We start from the raw sequence: 20,706 nt of genomic DNA, 5'->3' as shown, positions 1-20,706 counted from the left end.
ACTGCTCAGTGAACGCAGTCTTTCAGATGAGATGTTAACTGAGGTCTCGACTCTCTGTGGTCGTTAAAAATTCTAGGATGTCTTTCGAAAGAGAGTAGGGGGTTTAACCCCAGCATCGTGGGCAAATTTGCTCACTGGCCTCTGTCCATCATGGCCTCCTAACCATCCCTATATTATAATCGGCTTCATAACTCTGTCTCTTCTCCACCAATCAACTGGTGTGTGGTGTGCGGTCTGACGCAATATGGCTGCTATCACATCATCCAAGTGGATTATGCACACTGGTGGTGGATGAGGAGATTCCCCTATTGTCAATAGTGCTTTAAGTGTCTAGAAAATCGCTATATAAATGTAAGGAATTATTATTAATTAAAAATGGTGCTAGAGATGTTTATATTCTAAGGATTTAAAAAAGAAGTCGTTTAAATGCCAAACTCAAACACATCTACACTGTAAAAAAAAATCCTGGTTGGCTTAAATTAAGCTGAATCAAATGAATCATATGAGTTCATTTGGCTTAAAACAACTTGTGCAACTTATGAAAAATGAAGTTAAAACATAATAAACTTAGTTTAAAAGTTGCAATGACAATATACAAGTTAAGTTAATATATAGGTTGCAAATACAATATATATATATATATTTTTTTTACAGTGTAGGTTTCTCTTAAATGAATGATCTGATCTATAACAGCCAGAGTTTATCTTCAAAAACTTTAGGAGAAACTTCTTAATCGAAGTTTATACTGGAGTATAACATAAGTGTGAACTCAATTAAGTCTCCTGAGCAATAAAAGTGCAGCCACTGAGCAATAAAAAGTTCCTTGGGTAGACTTTGTGAGAAAATCAACCTGGGACTGCTGATTTAGAAAACCATATTCATGATGAGAACGTCATTGCTACACCAAAGATGGCAAGCGAGGGCGACCAAATTAGCATTTATGAGATCCCTATCAGCAAGTTGCTCAATTATGGAGATGTAATCATTCTCTCTCTCTTTCTTTCTCTCTCTCTCTCTCTCTCTTTCCCTCTCTGAGTGTATTTCCTTTTTGCACAGCTAGCACTGCGTCGCCTGTGGTGCTGGTTTGTCATAAATGTAATTATCTTTAAATTCAGCAGCGCCTGGTTAACGAATACACCGCAGAGAAAAACAACGCAAATATACACAAATACACAAAAGCACACAAACAGACTCCTATCTGTCATAGCCTCTAACATCATCTGCCTGCAGTGGCAATAAAAGGGGTGTGTATTTGTTTGCCATTGAAGATTCCCTTGCCAAGGGTGTATTTTGAGATCAATCTCTGCCACAGTCATAATCCTGTTTTGTTTGTTCCAGAACTTTCAGACATCACTGTAACGGAAATGAAGCATAAATCATGCGCCTATTTTGGCTTAGTTTCTCTGACAGTGTGCATTTTTTTCCAAAATTGTCTTTTCGCAGAGCCCCCATCTGCTCCTCAGCACCTCATTTCCAATGTGAACGAGACTTCGGTAAATCTGGAGTGGACGGCTCCAGCATCCTCTGGTGGCAGACAGGACCTTGCCTATAACGTTATATGCAAGCGGTGCAGCTCGGACGGTCAACGCTGTCAGCCCTGCGGCAATGGCATCCATTTTTCCCCTCAGCAGCTGGGTCTACGCACTACCCGGGTGTCCATAAATGACCTGCAGGCTCACACCAACTACACCTTCGAGATCTGGGCAGTCAACGGGGTGTCCAAACAGAGTCCTGGACCCGAACAAGCAGTCTCTGTGACTGTTACCACCAACCAAGCGGGTAAGTGTGTGGCTTATGTTCACAAATTATTGTTGAACATGATATTTCCTCTGTCATGACTTCATTAAATACCAGAGTAATATCATCATGTGATCTGGTCGTAGGGTGGTGATGTGTTGAATTTCTCACCACACTCCGATCCCGAACATAGTCATCAACTCAGCAATCAGCTTTCCCTTCTGTGAAAGTTCTCTGTCTTATATCACCACAGAGAAATTTCTAATTACTTCTCGTCTGTGTCTGTCAGAATGGATTTTTATGACATTAAACCGCGTGTCGGGTCAAATTGCGCATACGTACATTTGTTGGCCGTTCGCATTTGTTTGCGCTGGGTGGACTGTTAACTTTTACAAGGTGTTTAATTTCGGGTTCTTGAGAAAGCGTGAGACAGGAAGTGCCTTTTTGTCTGGCTTTGGGGACTGTGTGTGTAGGGCCTCTAGGAGCGGGGTCTTCCAAGAGTCTTTCTCACCATCGTCGTTTTGGTGTGCGCTGGTTGTAATAGCCATCACACCTGTCGCTACACTCTTCAAACAGACCTTCACTCCTCACTGTCTGTTCCTAGCATTTATGGCCCCCTATATTGGGGCTTTGAGCAGGTATTGCTCTACAGCATTCAAGCCAAATATGCAATCCTCTACTTGTGCTTTCATATCAGTATTTTTTTCTGTTTCTAGCCAGAACATCCCAGAATCTACATGCTGTAGTAACACTTTGCAAGCGCAAAGACCATAACAACTTTGTAAGAACATGTATTCAGTGGTTGGAATATCCTAGTACTAAACAGAAATTGCCACACTGCCACTATTGCTCTCAGAAAAAAAAAATGTTAGTTAAGAAAATGTTTTGACCTACTTGGTCTTCATCAGCTCAAACAAGCAATACAAGAGAACCAAGAAAGAAATACAAAAAAGCTTTATCATTTTAACCACATCACACCCGAAACCAATAGCTATCATGTTCAGCCGATCAACAATTAATAAATAATGTTAGAAAAAGAATATATACAAAAAAATAAAAATAAATAAAAAAAACTTTACAAGAACTTAAATCTTTAGGTGACAAAGTATTTAAAGTGTAAATAAAAAATGCTTCATTCTGTAATAAAATTTGACCAATATCACTACTCACTTCTAGATACTTTCACTTGTTCAGAGCTGAGATAAAGTATAAGAACGTAAAGTATTTAAGTTATGTATAAGCTGATTAAAATGAACAGCAATATGAGTCTGTTGGTCATTCAATCATACAGTATGCTATTTCTGTAATCAATACACATTTTAAACACCACTCTGTTTTACCAATACATGCCAAACCACAAGAACATTTGATAATATTGGTTACATTTTAGTGTTACAAGAAATAATTCAGAAATGTCTTAAATTTTAAACTTTTACTTTAAGTAAGGGTGACTAAAAATCTGACATCTATAGTGTGCCTGAAAAGGGATTATTTAAATGCTCTGAACATTGATCACCTCTCAATAACTTAGATAACTTGTTTTAGGTTAGGGCCTAATTTATAGACTTTTTAAATTTTGTTTTTCTTTCTTTTTGTGTACACATTGTGTTTTTCTCACTAGGGGTGGGCGATATGGCAACAACTGCTATCTTGATTAATTCTTTTCCATATTGAACAATAACGATATACATTTGAAGTCAGAATTGTTAGCCCCCCTGAATTATTAGTCCACCTGTTTATTTTACCCCCATTTTCTGTTTAACGGAAAAAAGATAACAGACTAGGCAGGTTAGGGTAATTAGGCAACTAATTGTATAATGATGGTTTGTTCTGTAGACAATCGGAAAAAAATAGCTTAAAGGGGCTAATAATTTTGACCTTAATTTTTATTTTTTTATTAAAAACTGCTTTTATTTTAGCCGTAATAAAAAAAAAGACTTTCTCCAGAAGAAAAAAATATTATCAGACATATTGTGAAAATTTTCTTGCTCTGTTAAACATCATTTGGGAATTATTTTAAAAAGAAAAAATAAATTCAAAGGGGGGCTAATAATTCTGACTTCAGCTGTATATTTCGATATTAGCTGTAAATGCTTCCAGATTTAAAAAAAGTATCCCAACAATGAGATTAGATTGCCATTGTTGCAAATTTCTGCTGTGTGATTGGCTCTTAGATTTGTATAGAGTAAAAAAGTGCAGAGTTTGTCATTGTTATTGTCATAAAGTTTATTGCGATTCGATACTATATTGTTTATCGGCCCAGCCCTAATTCTCACATTGTTGATTGGCTAATTAGGTAGGATAGCTATTGGATTCAGGTATGATGTTGGTAATATGGTAGTAAAACTAAGGTTTTCTTGCATTGCTTTGCTTGAGTCGTTTTTGAGAATTTCTGTAAAAATCTGTAATATACTAGTAGCCAAATAGGCAAGACAAGTTTGTATATATAGCACATTTCGTACACAATGGTAATTAAAAGTGGTGGTGGATGAGGAGATCCCCCCCCCCCCCCCCATTGTGTAAAGTGCTTTGAGTGCCCAGAAAAGCGCTATATAAATGTAACAAATTATTATTATTATTATTATTAAAAGTGCTAAGAAATTAAAAGTATAAGAAATAAAAAACAAAGAATAAAAATTATTTTAAAACAGATTAAAAAGTATTAAAATGTGCTTTAAAAGAATAAATAAAACAGAAAGACATAATCGTGTGATCTGTCAGACATAGCGCAGTGCTCATTCAGTAAAACACCCCTTACAGCCACTCAGAATTTCTTAGCAACTGCATAGCAACATGGTTTTAACACTGTTGTAAATACCCAACATTTCTCTAGGAACTATGTAAGTTTGAGTGGTTACCACTTCACATTGCTCTAGCAACTACTACTACCATAGCAACTGAGCTTAATCTACACTATTGTTTGTATTGTTAGCTACCGCCTAACAGTAATCTCCACACACTCAAAATACCCCTTAAACTGTATAGCAACTTGTTCTAAGCAGTCTAGTAACCAGCAATCATTGCTGTTGCCGACACTCAGAAAAGCTTTGCAGCTGCATAGCGACATGTTTTTCTTATTTTCACCAGGAAATGTTCAAATCAAGTTAATATGGGATAAGTATTAAACACTGATCTGTTTCTAATTATATATATATTTTTTTATCTGTGCTGAAGAGTTGAGCCAGAATCATCCCAGGGTCTGGCTTAAATTCCCCTTGGCAACTGTAGAGTGTCACTGATAAAACCCTAAAGATTACAGATAAGCATGTGCACCCTAGATGACTGCATCAATGGACCTTCTGTAGTAGCAAAGTGGAATTATGAGAGGAGGGAAAGAATCAGAAGCTTTTGTCTGATTCTTATAGTGGATGATATAATATGTGCACTTTGACGATTCTGCTTTTTTTCTGGAAGTTATAAAACTGTAGTTACTATATTTTCAGACGTGCATTGCTTCCAGCGTTTTGTAGTAGTTGTTGTTGTTTTAAGTTTTCTCAGTTTGACAACATATATATCTCATACCTCATCATTGCTTTATTGCAATAGCATATTTGTGTTTCTCTGAAACAGCTGGTGGTTGATGTTCTCTTAGCAACACTAAGAGTTTTCTCTTTGTGTTTTTCTCCGGTTCCAGCTCCCTCTCCAGTTACCACCATCCAGGCCAAGGACATCACAAGACATGCTGTGTCTTTGGCATGGCAACAGCCCGAGAGACCCAATGGAGTCATTCTTGAGTACGAGGTCAAATACTATGAGAAGGTGAGATGATTCATGGGAAAGAAGTGTGCAAAACTTCTGCTTTGAGGAATAGGCCGGCATATGTTGTGTCTTTGATGTTGGCCTAAAGCCCCATGAGGCTTCTTAACCAGAAACGTGGTCAACCATCTTCACCAGAAAGATTGTGATACTTGAGCTATTTAGTTAGGCAATCTGTCCTGTTTAAGAACTCTTTTAGACAGGTTCCTCATTCTCACAGCCTGAGGATAAGGATTTACTTTTGGTTAATGTAATTCAGACATAGTGACATGACTTTTTTTGTCAGGCCTAAGAAATGGGAGAGATATTCTTTGAACATTTTAAGTTGTTGCAATCAACGTAAAGCCTTCACTTAAGTCCTTAACATGGGCTGTATGATGTCAGGCACATCAAAACCAGAGAACTGCATTTTAGTTCATAGGCAGACCAGACTCACTCACACTCGCAGTAGGAGTCTGGTGAACTGGCGGGTCAGAACAGCATGGGGTGGATGGACAGATCTGGGGTGGAGCATGTAGGCCGTTGGGATAGAGAGAGGATAACAGCGTTCTCCTCTCTCTGCTCCTGCTGTGTCTTCCTCTGGCTGACTGATTACAGATTGCAGCCGTGGTCGGATTCCTATCCCTTACACACTGAGGTTTTCCATTGCAAACACATTCTGACACACACACAAAAGTCACAAAGGTTCCTCTTTTGTGATCCAACAATTACAAGCCAAACATTAGGGGATATCGAAAAAACAATTAAACTTTCGTTCCTTTGCTTGTTTTGGTTCAAACTCAACATCATTTAAGTGGTTTGGATGTAGTGATGAAACGGGAATTTTGAACAAGCAAATTCAGGTTACACTCTAGGGAGCAAGTGAAAACAAAGATGGCATACTTGTTTTTGTACAACAAGGCTGCGGTTTTCCCTACAAAAGCCTGGCTGAGTTTTCAGTGTCAGATGCTAAACAAATTCTTTTGCCTTTTATTTTATGAGAGGTTGTTTCCAAATAAAACAATCCTAATAACAAATCTAACACACTGGTTCAACATTTCCTGTTTTGCTTATCCAATCAGGATCAAAACGAGCGCAGTTATCGCATAATGAAGACTTCGTCCCGAAGCGCTGAGATCAAAGGCCTGAGCCCACTCACCTCCTACGTGTTTCATGTGCGTGCCCGCACCGCTGCTGGCTACGGAGAATTCAGTGCCCCTTTTGAGTTCATGACCAACTCAGGTAGGTTTCCTTGTGCGTGTTACAGAACCAACAATGGCAGGTCTTTGTTCCCACAATTAGAGACCTGTGTTGAGTTTTAGGGTGGATCACCCATTCATCCGGAAACTATTTCTCTAAAGTAACATAATTATAGCTTTTGTGTATGTTTTCTTTTTCTTTACGATAGTTTCTTTGTTTGCTCACTACAAAGTCGCTGGTATTTTTAAAAAGCAGTTTAAAGCAAACTCTGTAAAGAGTGGAATGTTTTAGAGCTTTGATTCTAAGTTGGTTCAGAACCTTGAAAGAAACAGAATTTGTTCCTGACTGATGAAGCTAAGCTCTTCAATAAGAATTTAAAATGGCTGACAAGTTTGATCTGACACTTTACATGAAAATTATACATTTGATCTGAACTTTAATGTTGTTTTTTCTCTCAGTTCCTTCTCCCATCATCGGGGACGGAGCTAACTCCACCGTGCTCTTGGTGTCTGTGATCGGCAGTGTGATTTTGTTGCTCATCTTCATCGGCGTCTTCATCATCAGCCGCAGGTAAGCCACCTGGCCCAACTGGGTGTCAGTCGTCTCACAGATACTGTCTGAAATAGGAAGAATTCCTCCATCTCTCCCTCTGTCCCTGTGGGTGTCTCCGTCACCTCTCCCTCACCCCGTCTGTCATCCTGTATCAGTCTGTCTATCTGTTGTGCTCCTGCTGTCTTCCTCTCTCTCTACCTGTCCATCAGTCTGGTTCTCACGGCTCTTCCTCCTTTTCTTTCCCACTCTCTCACTCTCTTTTTTTTCCTGTGGTGTAGCTAGTGGTATTGTGACAGACCGTTGGCAGCTCTGCCTGATTAGTCTCCGCTGTGCTGCTATGGGTCTCTGTGCCGTGTGTGTCGAAATCCGCAAGGAGCACGTAATGTTCCCCGGGGAGGCAAGATACACGGCAGGACACCATATGTACGCATACATGTACGTCTGTGTACCGTACTTAATCAGAGCAGCTGTCATACTCCCACGGGCAAGATGTCATGGTTCCTTTACCTTAATCAAACAACTTTTCTTGCCAAACTCTCAACCAACTGCACTTTTATTCTACCACGGTTGTCATTAGCTATGTTTCCCTTTCTGAAGGCCCTCTTTTGTGTCCCATCATAGTTTCCCAAGACTTAGGTGAGAGTGTCTATTCCTGCTGTGGTTGACATTGTATCATTATCAACAAAGATAATCATCTCTGCATCCTCAAAGTTCCCGAATAGAGGCATCACCCTCTTCCAGACTGCAAATAACAACCCAGGCTAATGAATAGGGCTTTTGTTTTGGCCAGGGAACCATTAAGTACTTCCTCAGTAGAGTCCTTTAATGGAAGACAAGACTATACCTCTGAGTAGCTCTCACCTTTGGTCCGCTCCTCTCTACCCTGAGGGGACACCAACCTCTCAATTGTGGAGACAAGCAGGGGGGCTACAGTCCTGCACAAAGCTGTGGGTTCCATGCTTTGGTACTTGGATAGCACACCTGATAATCTTCTTGTTCCTAAAAATAAACGTGCACCGGCCGCTCAGGCTGATGGCAAGGCCTCCTCCCACGGAGGCATGGCCCCCTGCAGGCAGAGCTATTTCCAGCTTCTAGAGAGCATTCAGGCGTTAAAGCCTGGCCCTTTCCTCCTGTTCTACCTGTGGATATGCCCCTCTCCCTCCTTCTTGCCCTATCTTCCTTCACTAGCCCCGAACCTTTAAGGCCTTTGTCAACACCAGAACGCACTAGAAAAACAATAACAACAGTTGTGCATTCCTGACGGAGCCCCCTTCTCTATATGCAGGCAGGTGACCCCATCCTCAGCAGGGAGTCTTGGGTTAAGGCAATGTCCTCTGTGGTGTTGTTATCCATTCCATTGCTTCTCCTCTGTCACCTGCCCCCACACCGAAAGGTCAGTGGTTGGGCCCTAAGGGGTCAGCAGGGGATTGGGTAAAATGGGAACTATGAGAGCAGTGCATACTAGTTCCTCTGTGTCATTGTGAACAGGCGGAGAGTGATGTTTTTTAAGGGAGGGGTAGAGGTGGGGTGGCTTCAAATGGGTTTTTGTTGCCGTTTTGGTCACTTGATGAGTTTGTGTTTACTCATCTGTCATGCCCTTTCCTTATTCCTGTTTGTTCTTTATCTGTCAATCTCTAAATGATTTTAAACAAAAGGCCAAGGGATTTGGTTCATGAACTGTCCTTCTTTCTGCTTTGATGGTGTTCTTGCTCTCTGCAGCTTTATTAACTTTACAGAACAGACTTTTAAGGGCCTATTTTCATATAGAAAGTTAAAGGGTTATTCATTTTTTCATCTGCAACAATGACTGAGCTGGCCCACCATGCTTTTCAAATGTGCTAGTTAGTACATGTACAGTATGTTTTGTAGAAATCTGATTTGCTTGAGTATTTTTCTTTAGTTTTTCAAAAGTGACTTTAAAATCTCAGGAGATTAATTGGTGTGTTCATTCATGTTTCTAACCATCATTTTCAGATATGCATACATATACAGTTTTATGCAAAAGTTTGGGCACCCCACTGTGGCTGCATAATTATGTGCTCTTTCTTTATAAGAGAAAATCACAGTGAAATACCATTCAGAGAAAGCTAGATAATGCTCTGTTTTTCAGACCGAAATACGTAGTGTAGCAGTATTGAGATGTGTGAAACTGAAATTGAAAAATAGGCTTTGCAAAAGTTTGGATATCCTCTCTTTTGTGTGGATTTCCAAAAAAAAATTCTGGAATAAGATCATGCTCCCTACTGAAAAATATGGTGGAGGGTGAATCATGCAGAGCGGATATGTGGCAAGTACAGGTACTGGAAGAGTTAAAGGTTGCATGGATTCCACCCAGTATCAGCATATTCTAAAAAATAATGCACAGGAATCAGTCAAATCAGTCAGGGTTGGATGTTTCAGCAGGACAATGACCCAAAGTACAGTCCCAGATCTACCAAATAATTCATGCTCAGACACAATACAATGTTCTAGAATGGCCATCCCAGTCCCCAGTCCCCCAGAAAAGGACCTTTCACACTGTGCAACTATCAAACCTGACTGAACTGGAGAAATTTTGCAAGAAAGAATGGTCCAAAATGCCTTCAGCATGAACTCAGGGACATACAGTATCCCTGGCTATAAGAAGCATCTACAGGCTGTCATTTCAGCAAAAGGTGGCTGTACAAAAGATGTTCTGTTGGGGTGCCCAAATTTTTGCACTTGTTTGTTTTTGTTATGACTTGTATTGCATTGCATCTGTTGATTTAATAAATCCCTAGGGTATAAAATATATCCAAATGAAATCGCTGGTTTGAAAGGTCAACAGGCTATGGCTTACAATTATAAAAATATCAGGGGTGACCAAACCTTTGCATAAAACTGTATAAGTATATTCAGATATAATTGATACAAACAAAACATCAAATATTGTATTAGTATCTTTGATTAAATTAAAATCTTCTGTTATCTCTGTGTTAATAGGAGAAGCAAATACAGCAAAGCCAAGCAGGATTCTGATGAGGAGAGGCATTTACACCCAGGTAATTCAATGACCACACACTCACACACATACATTTCATACATATGTATCAAAGAAATCAAAGAAAAAGTTGTAAAAGAGAAGAGAAGTTTATGTTCTGAGTGTGGTGGAGGACAGACAGAAGCCAAAAAGCGAGGGTGGAGAATGGAAAACAGATGTTGTATATTCATCATGTTGTCTGTCTGCCAGCTATACACCCCTCCTCTTCTCTCAACCTTCTAACATGTGGGCACCTCTCTCCATCTCTCCGCAGGAGTCCGGATCTATGTGGACCCCTTCACATACGAGGACCCCAACCAAGCAGTCCGTGAATTCGCTAAAGAAATCGACGCCTCCTGCATCAAGATCGAAAAGGTCATCGGCATTGGTGAGCAAACGACCTGCTGTTTTCCTTTCCGTGGGTCTCAGACTGAGTGTTGCTCGACCACATCTGTAGCGGTGAAATGTTAGCCCACCGTTCCAGCGATATCTCACGGGTCATTATGTACCACAGACATTTCTGATTTGAGCCTGGTTTTTCCGTTTAAAGGAGAATTCGGAGAGGTGTGCAGTGGCCGTCTCAAGATGCCTGGAAAGCGTGAGATCTGTGTGGCCATAAAAACCCTAAAGGCAGGATACACCGACAAGCAAAGGCGGGATTTTCTGAGCGAGGCCAGCATCATGGGCCAGTTTGACCACCCTAACATCATCCGATTGGAGGGAGTTGTCACTAAATGTGAGTCCTTCGAGTGTGTTGAATGTGAGCGAGCTACTCCTTTACTCTAACTACATCCCCTCAAACTGATTTGTTCTGGTTTTGCATATCTTTTGCAAAATGTGACCTTGTCAGTCTTACAGTTCAAGCTGTGTGCTCCAGCCATCTATCATGAAAAATCACTTCCACTTGTTCAATTGAAATATCTGAACCTGTTTTAAAAGTAAATTCTAAGCTTTATTGGTTATAACTAATCTTTTTTTTTTCTTTATGTGCCCTCAATGATTTTTGAATTTGTTATATTTATTGTTGAAAATTAACTCTTTTGCAGTGACAAAATAACTGGTCAATTAAGAGACAACATATACATTGCCATTGAGTTTTTAAGTAAGTCCATGTTTTAGGTATATTATGGTAATGGAATCCCTAGCACATGTCCTAAGTGAGTTACGGCAGTGGCCCCTAAACTTTTTATCACTGTGGAGCGGTCAGCGCTTGCATATTATTTTACCGTGACTCGCTAGGCGACCATCGATTTATTTTTATTTTTTTTCAGAGTATGAAAGCTGACAATACTTTGAGACAACTTTTACTTATGGACAAAATTAAAAAATGCAGTGCAGTGTTTGTGTGTTCTGTGTTTGTCTGAGATAATTAGTCTACTGCAGGGGTCAACAATCCTGGTCCTGGAGGGCCGGTGTCCCTGCAGGGTTTAGCTCCATCTTGCCTCAACATACCTGCCTGGATGTTTCAAGTATACCTAGTTAGACCTTGATTAGCTTGTTCAGGTGTGTTTGATTAGGGTTAGAGCTAAAATCTGCTGGACACCGGCTCTCCAGGAACAAGTTTGGTGACCACTGGTCTACTGAAATGTATATATTCCATTTAAAATATGAAGCTGACTGATCAGTTCTTGTCATACCTGTCAACATTGGGATATGAAAATAAGGGATAATCGCCACCACCCTCTGCCCCCCTCCCCCCAAGAATCCCCAAATTACTAAATATGCTCATCTGGAGCCGTTTCATTGTAAATGAATAGTTGAAACGATCAGTAATATATTGTATTATTTTTATCAACAAAGGATATAATAAATAGTATACATTAGAAAAAGCTGCAAATAAATTAAACAATTTATCCTATTAAAATTAATAGCTATTGTAAAGAAATTGAATCAAGTTATCAAATCTCATTAATCTTTTCTTCACTGTATAATTTAAACATTCTGATTAAAGAGCGGTGATGCAGTTACGCAATAGGTAGTGCTGTTGCCTTACAGCAAGAAGGTCGCTGGTTCAAGCCTCGGCTGGGTCAGTTGGCGTTTCTGTGTGGAGTTTGCATGTTCTCCCCGCGTTCACATGGGTTTCCTCCGGGTGCTCCGGTTTCTCCCACAGTCCAAAGACTTGCGGTACAGGTGAATTGGGTTAGTTAAATTGTTCTTAGTGTATGAGTGTGGATGGATGTTTCCCAGAGATGGGTTGCAGCTGGAAGGGCATCCGCTACGTAAAACAAGTGCCGGATAAGTTGGCGGTTCATTCCGCTGTGGGCGACCCCGGATTAATAAAGGGACTAAGCCGAAAGGAAAATGAATGAATGATTAAAGAGCACCGAACAAATCTCTCATTTAGATTTTTCATTTAATTACATGAAATAAGAGAGGTGTCACGTAAAAAATGCACAGTTCTATAATTAAATCATTCAGTTGCTTTTCTAACTGTTTATGCTCATTTTAGACTAAATTTGTTGTGTTTAAAAGAAAACCCATTAATATGTCCGACAGCCAATCACTGCTTACAAAAACTGTTTTGAGGATTGCATAGGAGCGGTGCTTGTAATGGAAAGGAAGGGAATCCTGCCATTATTATATTTATTTCAAATTGTTCTTAAAGGGCCATGAAACCCCCTCGTTTCAGCAGGGTGTTTTCACACCTCTACTTTGAAAAAAGTCAGAAAAGTGGGCGTGTCCAGCTCTGTTTAGGGGGGAGTGTCGGAGGAAGAAAAGCGGCTTGGTATGGGAGTGTCTATTTGGGCGCGCTGAATTTCAGAGTCAAAACACACACCCACAGCGGACAATGTGACTGTGTTTACATGGACATCTGTAGTCGAATTATTTGCCAAATTATTAAATGGTGGACTTTAACTGCAGTTTGGCTCTTTCATTCAGAAAATTCATTAATGTCCCTCCCGACAAACGAGGCGCTGCTCTAAGCGTGTATTTTTCATGCAATGTTTGATACCGCACGGCGAATGAGAGAAAAAAAAAACTCAGCATTTCCCGGAAACTTAGATACACACGGCAGGTTGTGTCAGAAAGCCGCGTGTGTTATTCCGGTCACAAAATCCAACACGAGGTTATTGTTTGGTTGTAACTGTTAGTGCTAACTATTGCACTCGGTTCAATAGTTTGTTTGATACGAACTGAATAAACAAAGAGCACTGGTCGCTCACTTACCAAATCTGTAGAGACAGGACAATCACCAGCAACTAGAGCCGCGTCTTTATTTAGAGGAGACTACAAACTGGATCTCAGCGTTTGCAGATAAGAACAGCTCTCAGGTAAACAATAATCCTCCTTAGACACGTAAGTTATTGTTGTCGCGCGTCGCGTACACTGTTAATCCACGCGTGAGTCTGCCCTCTCACAGAGAGAAAATGAAAACGAAACTTAACTGCAGCAAACTATAAAAGCAACACTTCACGCTTGTTTTGCCAACACAACATGGCGTCTTTGCCGTCTACACTGTGACAGTAATGAATATTAATGAAGTTGCACAATAGAGCGCGCTGATTGGTTTGAACCAAGCCTTACTCATGCATTAATGCAACACACTGTAAGACGTAATAAGACTCACTCTGGCACAGACGCCCAGTCTGCACGCTGGAATACACGCTATTATGTCATGACCGTGACGCAGCTTCAAAAATCTGTTTCAAACAGGAAGTACGAATTTGCTTGAAATAACGCAAAAACAACCAATTTACACTTTTTAGTGAAATATAGGTGTCCTAATAGTGTTTTTAGCAGTGTGGGACACATATACGACTGTCAACAGCTCAAAAAATGTGTTTTGGTGTTTCGTGACCCTTTAAGCCTAAATAAAATGAAAGCAAGGGGCATCCCTAGGTGGTTTGGAGGTATGGGTTATGCATAGGTGGGATTGGCTCTTTAATGTTTATTGCCACCCTTTGGTTGAAAATACAAGAGAAATACCTTTAGGAGATGATAGCGGGATAGAATTATAAAACATGGGAGAATCCCGGGAAAACAGGAGGTTTGACAAGTATGATTCCTCTTGTCACATGACTTGCTGTGCCTCAACTAGGTGCCTCCATTGGAATAACTTGCATAGAAAAGACGTGATATGTTAACAGTTGCCGTCATTTGCGATCTCCAGCAGTTGATCTTCTTGCACAGACATGCTGGATTCACCTGATTTGTTGACAAGCAGGTTGCGGATACATTCCTTGGCAGTTCATGGGTCTTTCACATTGTGTTTTCCTCTTCGCAAAGAAACTTTCCAAAGACATTTGTTTTTTTTTTTTTACTCATTTTGCTTGTGAGTTACATTTTGGTACTCAAGCGACCGAGATGGAGCTGAGAGAATACAATCATTTTTTCAAAATTAAAGATCGTTCAGACTCAGATAAATAATAAAATGCAAATAATTAATGATTTCTTGTGCAGCCTGCTACCAATTGATCCATAGACCAGTATCGGTCCGCACACTGGTGGTTGGGGACCACTGAGTTACTGGACATCTGGGTCTCCTGGGTGCAAAAGATAAGATGATGTAAATGTAGGTGTAGGTCAGATTGTATTTAAAAATGAAGAATTGAACAACTCTACTTTGGATAAATGAAAATTCTTTATTTTTGTTTAAAAAGAGAGGCATGGTCTTTCATTTTGACTCATTATATAGTCATACAATCCGAGCATGGCCAAATATACTTAGGACTGTCAGATTTAGGTTAAAAAAAAAGCTCTAAATTGCATACAATGACTGGAAACTTTAAAAAAAAAAAAAAAGAAAAGCAAGGAAAGAGTTTAAAAAAAACTATAATAAAGTGTAAAATAAAGTGTAAACATCTTCTAACATAACTTTATTTATTTATTTATTTTTGACAATCACCAAAAAACATGTCTACATAGTTGACTTGAACATAAAATACTTATTAGGAAAATTGTTGTTTGCTCTGCTTATTTTGCCACCCATTGAAGCTCTGCTGTAGAGCTGATGGCTTTCATTTCTTTACCTTTTATCCATAATAAGCCTAATAATTCTTTGGTTGACATTTTTACTGTCGAACCCTCCCTTCTGTTTGCGTCTCAAAAAATCTTTTGGATCTCTCTGAAAAAAATGACGCACTCCTTGTTCCCTAATTTGATGAAAATCAACCCTGTCTTTTATAACGCACCCTTCCCTGTACCAGAATGGAATCTTGGCTGGCTGGCAGACGTGAAATCAAACCTTTTAATAACTCGCTATTGATTGAAAGTTGACTCTCCCTCGTGTGTGTTTCAAAAAACCTCCAGAGTGTAGTTGTGGCGGTCCCTCGCCATGCATAACAAATATGCAGGATACCTGGTGTGTGTGTGTGTGTGTGTGTGTGTGTGTGTGTGTGTGTGTGTGTGTGTGTGTGTGTGTGTGTGTGTGTGTGTGTGTGTGTGTGTGTGTGTGTGTGTGTGTGTGTGTGTGTGTGTGTGTGTGTGTGTGTGTGTGTGTGTGTGTGTGTGATTTGCATTAGATGACTTTGCATTTGACAGCTGGACTGAAGAACACCCTTAGTGTCTTCTCACGCTGATGGCTCTTGTACTGTCTGGCAGCTCTGGAGCTCTGCAGAAACACAAAGATGAAGATGTGTGTGTGTGTGTGTGTGTGTGTGTGTGTGTGTGTGTGTGTGTGTGTGTGTGTGTGTGTGTGTGTTTTAGTTTGTTTTGGTAGACTGCATGGGAGAGATCTGCATTCATATGCAGGGGCTTCTGCAGACATGTTACAATCCCACAATCCCACTGAGTCACATCTTTTCTCCAGACAGCCCTGGCAAATCCCCCCATCCTCTCTGATGCATTAGTGAAGACAATGCCAACAGATGGGTTACAGAGAAAGAAAGGGAACAGGAGTAAAACAGAGAGCAAAGACAGAGACATAAAGAGCAAGAGAGAAAGAGATGACTTATGGAAAAAGAAATAAGAGGAACAGTTACACTTACTTTGGTGACTTTTGGAATACTATATTAAATTACACTTTTAATTTGAAGGAGCTGGTCGCTATTGAATTTGTTTACTGCACATACACATCCATTTGACTTATTTTATTTTATTTTTACTCACTTTCCTTCGGCTTAGTTCCTGTCGAAGGGGTTGTAGGGATTGCCACTGCAGAATAAACTACCTTTTATTTATTTTCATTTTATTTTAGTTATTTATTTTGTTTTTACTCACTAACTAGTTTCTGCCGAAGGGGTTGCCACTGCGAAATAAAATGCCTTTTTTATTTTATTTTATCTTATATTTTATTATTATTATTATTATTATTATTATTATTATTATTATTATTATTAATATACATTTTATTCAATCCTTTGTTTTTTATTTTTTAAAATTAAAAAAATAAAAATAAATTGTAATTTAATTTATCATTTTTAATCATTTTCCTTTTGCTTAGTTCTTGCCGAAGGTGTTGTCACTGCGAGATAAACTGGCTTTTATTTATTTTTTATTTTATTTAGAAAATTATTTTATATATATATTTAATTTTAATTTATTTTATTTTATGTTATTTTATTAAATTTTGTTTTATTTTTACTCACTTTCTTTCGGCTTAGTTCCTGCCGAAAGAGTTGCAGGGATTGCCGCTGTGGCAAACTGTCTTTTATTTTATTTTAATATTATTATTTTTATTTTTTTTATAATATTAATTTTTATTTACTGATTTTATTATTATTATTATTATTTTTACTCTCTTTCATTCAGCTTAGTTCCAGACGAAGGGGTTACGATTGTGAATTTTTTTTTTTTTACATTATTTAGCATACACTTCATGCCAATATTAAAAAAAAAAAAAAAAACCTTATTTTATTTTAAATCAGTATAGTTTAGTTTGTTTTATTTGATCTGGAATGTTTTTTTTTCATTGTTAAGCATAGACTATTATTTGTTGTTTTAATACAGTATTTAATACAATTTCATATTAATTTAATTTACTTTATTACTTTACTTTTACTTTATTTACTTAATATCATTGTATCCTTACTTAATATCATTAAAATTAATAATTAAGATTTTTGTAGTTTTATTTTATTTTTTATTTTCACTTATTTTATTTAATTCTATTGCAGTGGCATATACTGTACAATTTTTATTTAATTTATTTTATAAATTATTATTTTTTATTTTGTTTATTGTAAGTGACAATAAAAATGCTTGATCCCAAATATGATCATGATTATTTTCCCCTTTATACCATGAATGCTATTGAACCAGCTTTGTATGAAGCGTTAGACTGCTGCTGTTTATTATTAGCAGCCCTTCTCCCATAATCCTCAGCATTGCACAGCAGAAGTAGTATCTTCAGGATAACTGTTCTTGCAAACACACAATGGCAGCCCTCTCTCATAGCCTACGCCTCCAACCGGGCCAATTAAACCTGTTAAATAAATTACTAATGATGTAGAAATTGTCCTAAATAAATAAAGACGAAATGCCCCTAAGCCTTGGAGAACGAAAGAGAAACAGGATGCCAGCCGTCTCTGCAGAAAAGCATTCACAGACGGGCTTGGTGGGCGCAGTCTTTTATACGCTGGCATTAAATGCAAGATTGTATTTGCATAATGAAGGCACCGCTAGAACACTGAAATGATTCCTCTGAGGTGAAGTGTGTAGGTGTGTGTGCGCGTTTGCCATTGTCCTCTATTGTGAAGCCCCTGCGCGCCTTGCTTTGGGCTCCGTGAGAGGGGCTTGTGTTGCCATAGCATCGCCTTGTCTCGGTACTGACTGGCAGGTAATGTGGGCATCCAGCCCTGATAGCCTCCAGCAATGGCCACATTCAGTAAATAAACCCACACAGAAATCCCACTCGCAAACAAGAGCGCAGAGGAAGAGAGAAGGGGGAGTGTGAGAAAAGTGAAGGGGCTTGTGGACGGACACTTCAGGCCTTGATTAGGAAGTGTCATTCAAGTCTGCTTGTTAATTTGTGACGTACTGTATGGAATAATGTTTCTGGGTTCAAGCCTTTACTCATTTGAATTGAGAAACAGCCATCTTAATAGCCATTTTTGACCACTGTTTAGTCATATCACACATTAAAGCAATTCTTCTTGAAAATAGATTGATTTTACAACTACCCAACAGTTAAACAGTTGTGTTTTACCATTTTTTTAAGAAATTTAGCCGGTCTACTGGTCTGGCGGGAGCACTTTTAGCTTAGCTTAGCTTAGCATAAATCATTGAATCACACTAGACCATTAGCATTTTGCTAAAAAATGACCAAAGAGTTTCAAAAATGTTCCTTTTCAAAGCTTGATTCCTATGTAGTTGCATCGTGTACTAAGACAGACAGAAATGTTTTTAATTATCTAGGCCAATATGGCTAGGAACTATACTCCCATTCTGGCATAATAATCAAGGAATCAGAAGATCAGCTGAATATATTTTAAAAAATGGTAAAACACAACTGTTTAATCAATTTATCTCATTGTCATTATTACTTGCGTCTACTACTTGCATCATTTGTGTTGCTTTACTCTCATTCATAATTCTCATGTGTAAACTCATGGGATAATCGAATTCATCGGTTATCGATAATCGGTTCATCGAATGCTTATTGTCAGAATTTAGCTGGAATTAGTAGGTCATCAGGGTACTTCTCGTCCTACTGTTTCCTCGAATACTAGGAATTCGAACATGCCACTGAACTGGATATTGTTTTTGACTATGTATTAGGGAAATGTGGGATTTTAGATGCACCGAAAGTCTTTAAGTCATTTTATTTTACCAAAAATCTGTAAAGTAATGCCTTTAATTCCACACAGTAATTTTCACAACTCTTATGTTTTACCGTTCTAAGTTGCTAGGCAATGACTGAAACCCATTGAAACAGCGGTAATTGGTTTTATTTAAATTAAATAAAAGACAGCGATGTTTGGTTGTCAAACAGGTGTAAGAGGTACTAAATACCATGAGTGATGGTGAGTATGGTGGTAGGTTGATGTCATGGGAAAGTGAAGCATCATGGGTCGACTCAGCATCCTAGTTGATGACTAAAATTCACTTCACTTCTTTGTGACTATAGCCAGTGGTTTTCAGTTATAACAAAACCGTAGTCATGGGTAAATTTGACCCTCTGGCAGTTTTAGGAACACATCAACCCTGGCGATTCTAGTGTTTAAATAGATCTTTAGTACATTTATTACTACCATATATTGTTCGCTTGTAGAATCTGATAGCTTGTTTGGACTCTGAAAGTGTGATGTGCAACATCAGACTTAACAAGCGGATGTGCTGATGTGTGAAGATGTAAAACACATATCAAATGTTTGCTACTGAAGGCGAATGATTGAAGCAGATAATTGGCTCAGTACACCGATTTACAAACACTGATTGGTTCGAAGGACAGACTGCAGCCAATCAGACACTATTATGCAACTATGTATTTGCAGCTGGCTTTAATATTGCATTCAGCTCAATGAAAGTATAGAAAGATACATTTTGAAAAGTGATTTATAAACTATTACAAGCCATCAGGCATATTTAGAACAAGAGTCAATTGATTGTATTAAATGATGTCATTTAATGATGTTACATAATTGTCACATTTGACTTAAATGTATTCAAATTCTCTCATTTTTATTTCTCTGCACAGGTAAGCCAGTTATGATCATCACAGAGTACATGGAGAACGGATCACTTGATGCTTTTCTTAGGGTATGTTTTATTTTTTATTTTTTTCCATGCATATTCTTTTGACCATATGGTATTTTACATTTAAGAGCATTTATACTCTATAAAGTATACTCTATACTTTATATTAGTAGGGTTGTCACGATACTGGAACTTGGTACCAATCAATACTAAAATTTTTAAAACGTCAATTTCCCGCTAACGTTTGAGCACTTTCAAGCGTGTTCTTAAACAGCACTGATTTTCCATTGTGTTCAACAGGACTCAACAGGACTGACTGTGATCGAATGTAGTCATCGGTTCATCGAACTCATCACCCCTTGTTTACTGCGTGTTACTACACATACAGGCACACTGGATCGTTTTAAATCCATGATTTATCAGCGCATTGCTTGTATGTCAGCTGTCATAGACAAACCAGCTGATTGACGTGACTTTTGAAATGCCCCAGTGTCCCTGTATGTGTGGTTACACTCAGTAAACAGCGGTGAGTTTGATGAACTGATGACCTTCATGGCCAATCACATGGCCCATTTTCACTGAGTGTTACGTTATGGTACGGTTCAGTTCCGTATGCTTTTATGGCCGAATCCACTGTCAAAAGGTGCCTAAAAGCAAACCGTACTGTTCCACTTTTTGGGGACCCTTTGCAAAGGATACTTAGCACAACAAAAGGGTACCAAAAGGCGGAGCAAGATGCGCAGCTGAACGCTTTTGGTTTACAGAGATATGTCACTTACTCGTGCAACAAGCTAGAATGAAAACAATCGAAGCGCCATGTTTTAAATGCACAGCCGAGACAATACATCGCAATAATATATACAGATAATAACGAGCCATGGTCTACCCGAGCTCAAACAAATCTTGTC

At 38.7% G+C, this 20,706-nt stretch overlaps 1 protein-coding gene across 11 annotated transcripts in view; it reads left to right on the top strand.

The window, feature by feature from the left end:
* The window catches only part of epha4a (eph receptor A4a), a 90,014-nt gene that overhangs the window by 61,523 nt on the left and 7,785 nt on the right, over positions 1-20,706 (top strand). For 6 of the 11 annotated variants that reach the window (XM_087239985.1, XM_087239987.1, XM_087239992.1 and 3 more), the window contains 8 exon segments: positions 1,444-1,779; positions 5,372-5,496; positions 6,555-6,714; positions 7,131-7,242; positions 10,186-10,244; positions 10,497-10,610; positions 10,773-10,958; positions 19,800-19,861. In XM_087239985.1, coding sequence (XP_087096111.1) covers positions 1,444-1,779; positions 5,372-5,496; positions 6,555-6,714; positions 7,131-7,242; positions 10,186-10,244; positions 10,497-10,610; positions 10,773-10,958; positions 19,800-19,861 — 1,154 coding nt within the window. 11 annotated transcript variants of the gene reach the window in all.

Source organism: Danio rerio, chromosome 2, assembly GCF_052040795.2.
Source record: "Danio rerio strain M-AB ecotype USA chromosome 2, GRCz13ab, whole genome shotgun sequence".
In the NCBI taxonomy this organism is placed as follows: domain Eukaryota; kingdom Metazoa; phylum Chordata; class Actinopteri; order Cypriniformes; family Danionidae; genus Danio; species Danio rerio.
This window is presented reverse-complemented; position numbering and strand designations above follow the sequence as displayed.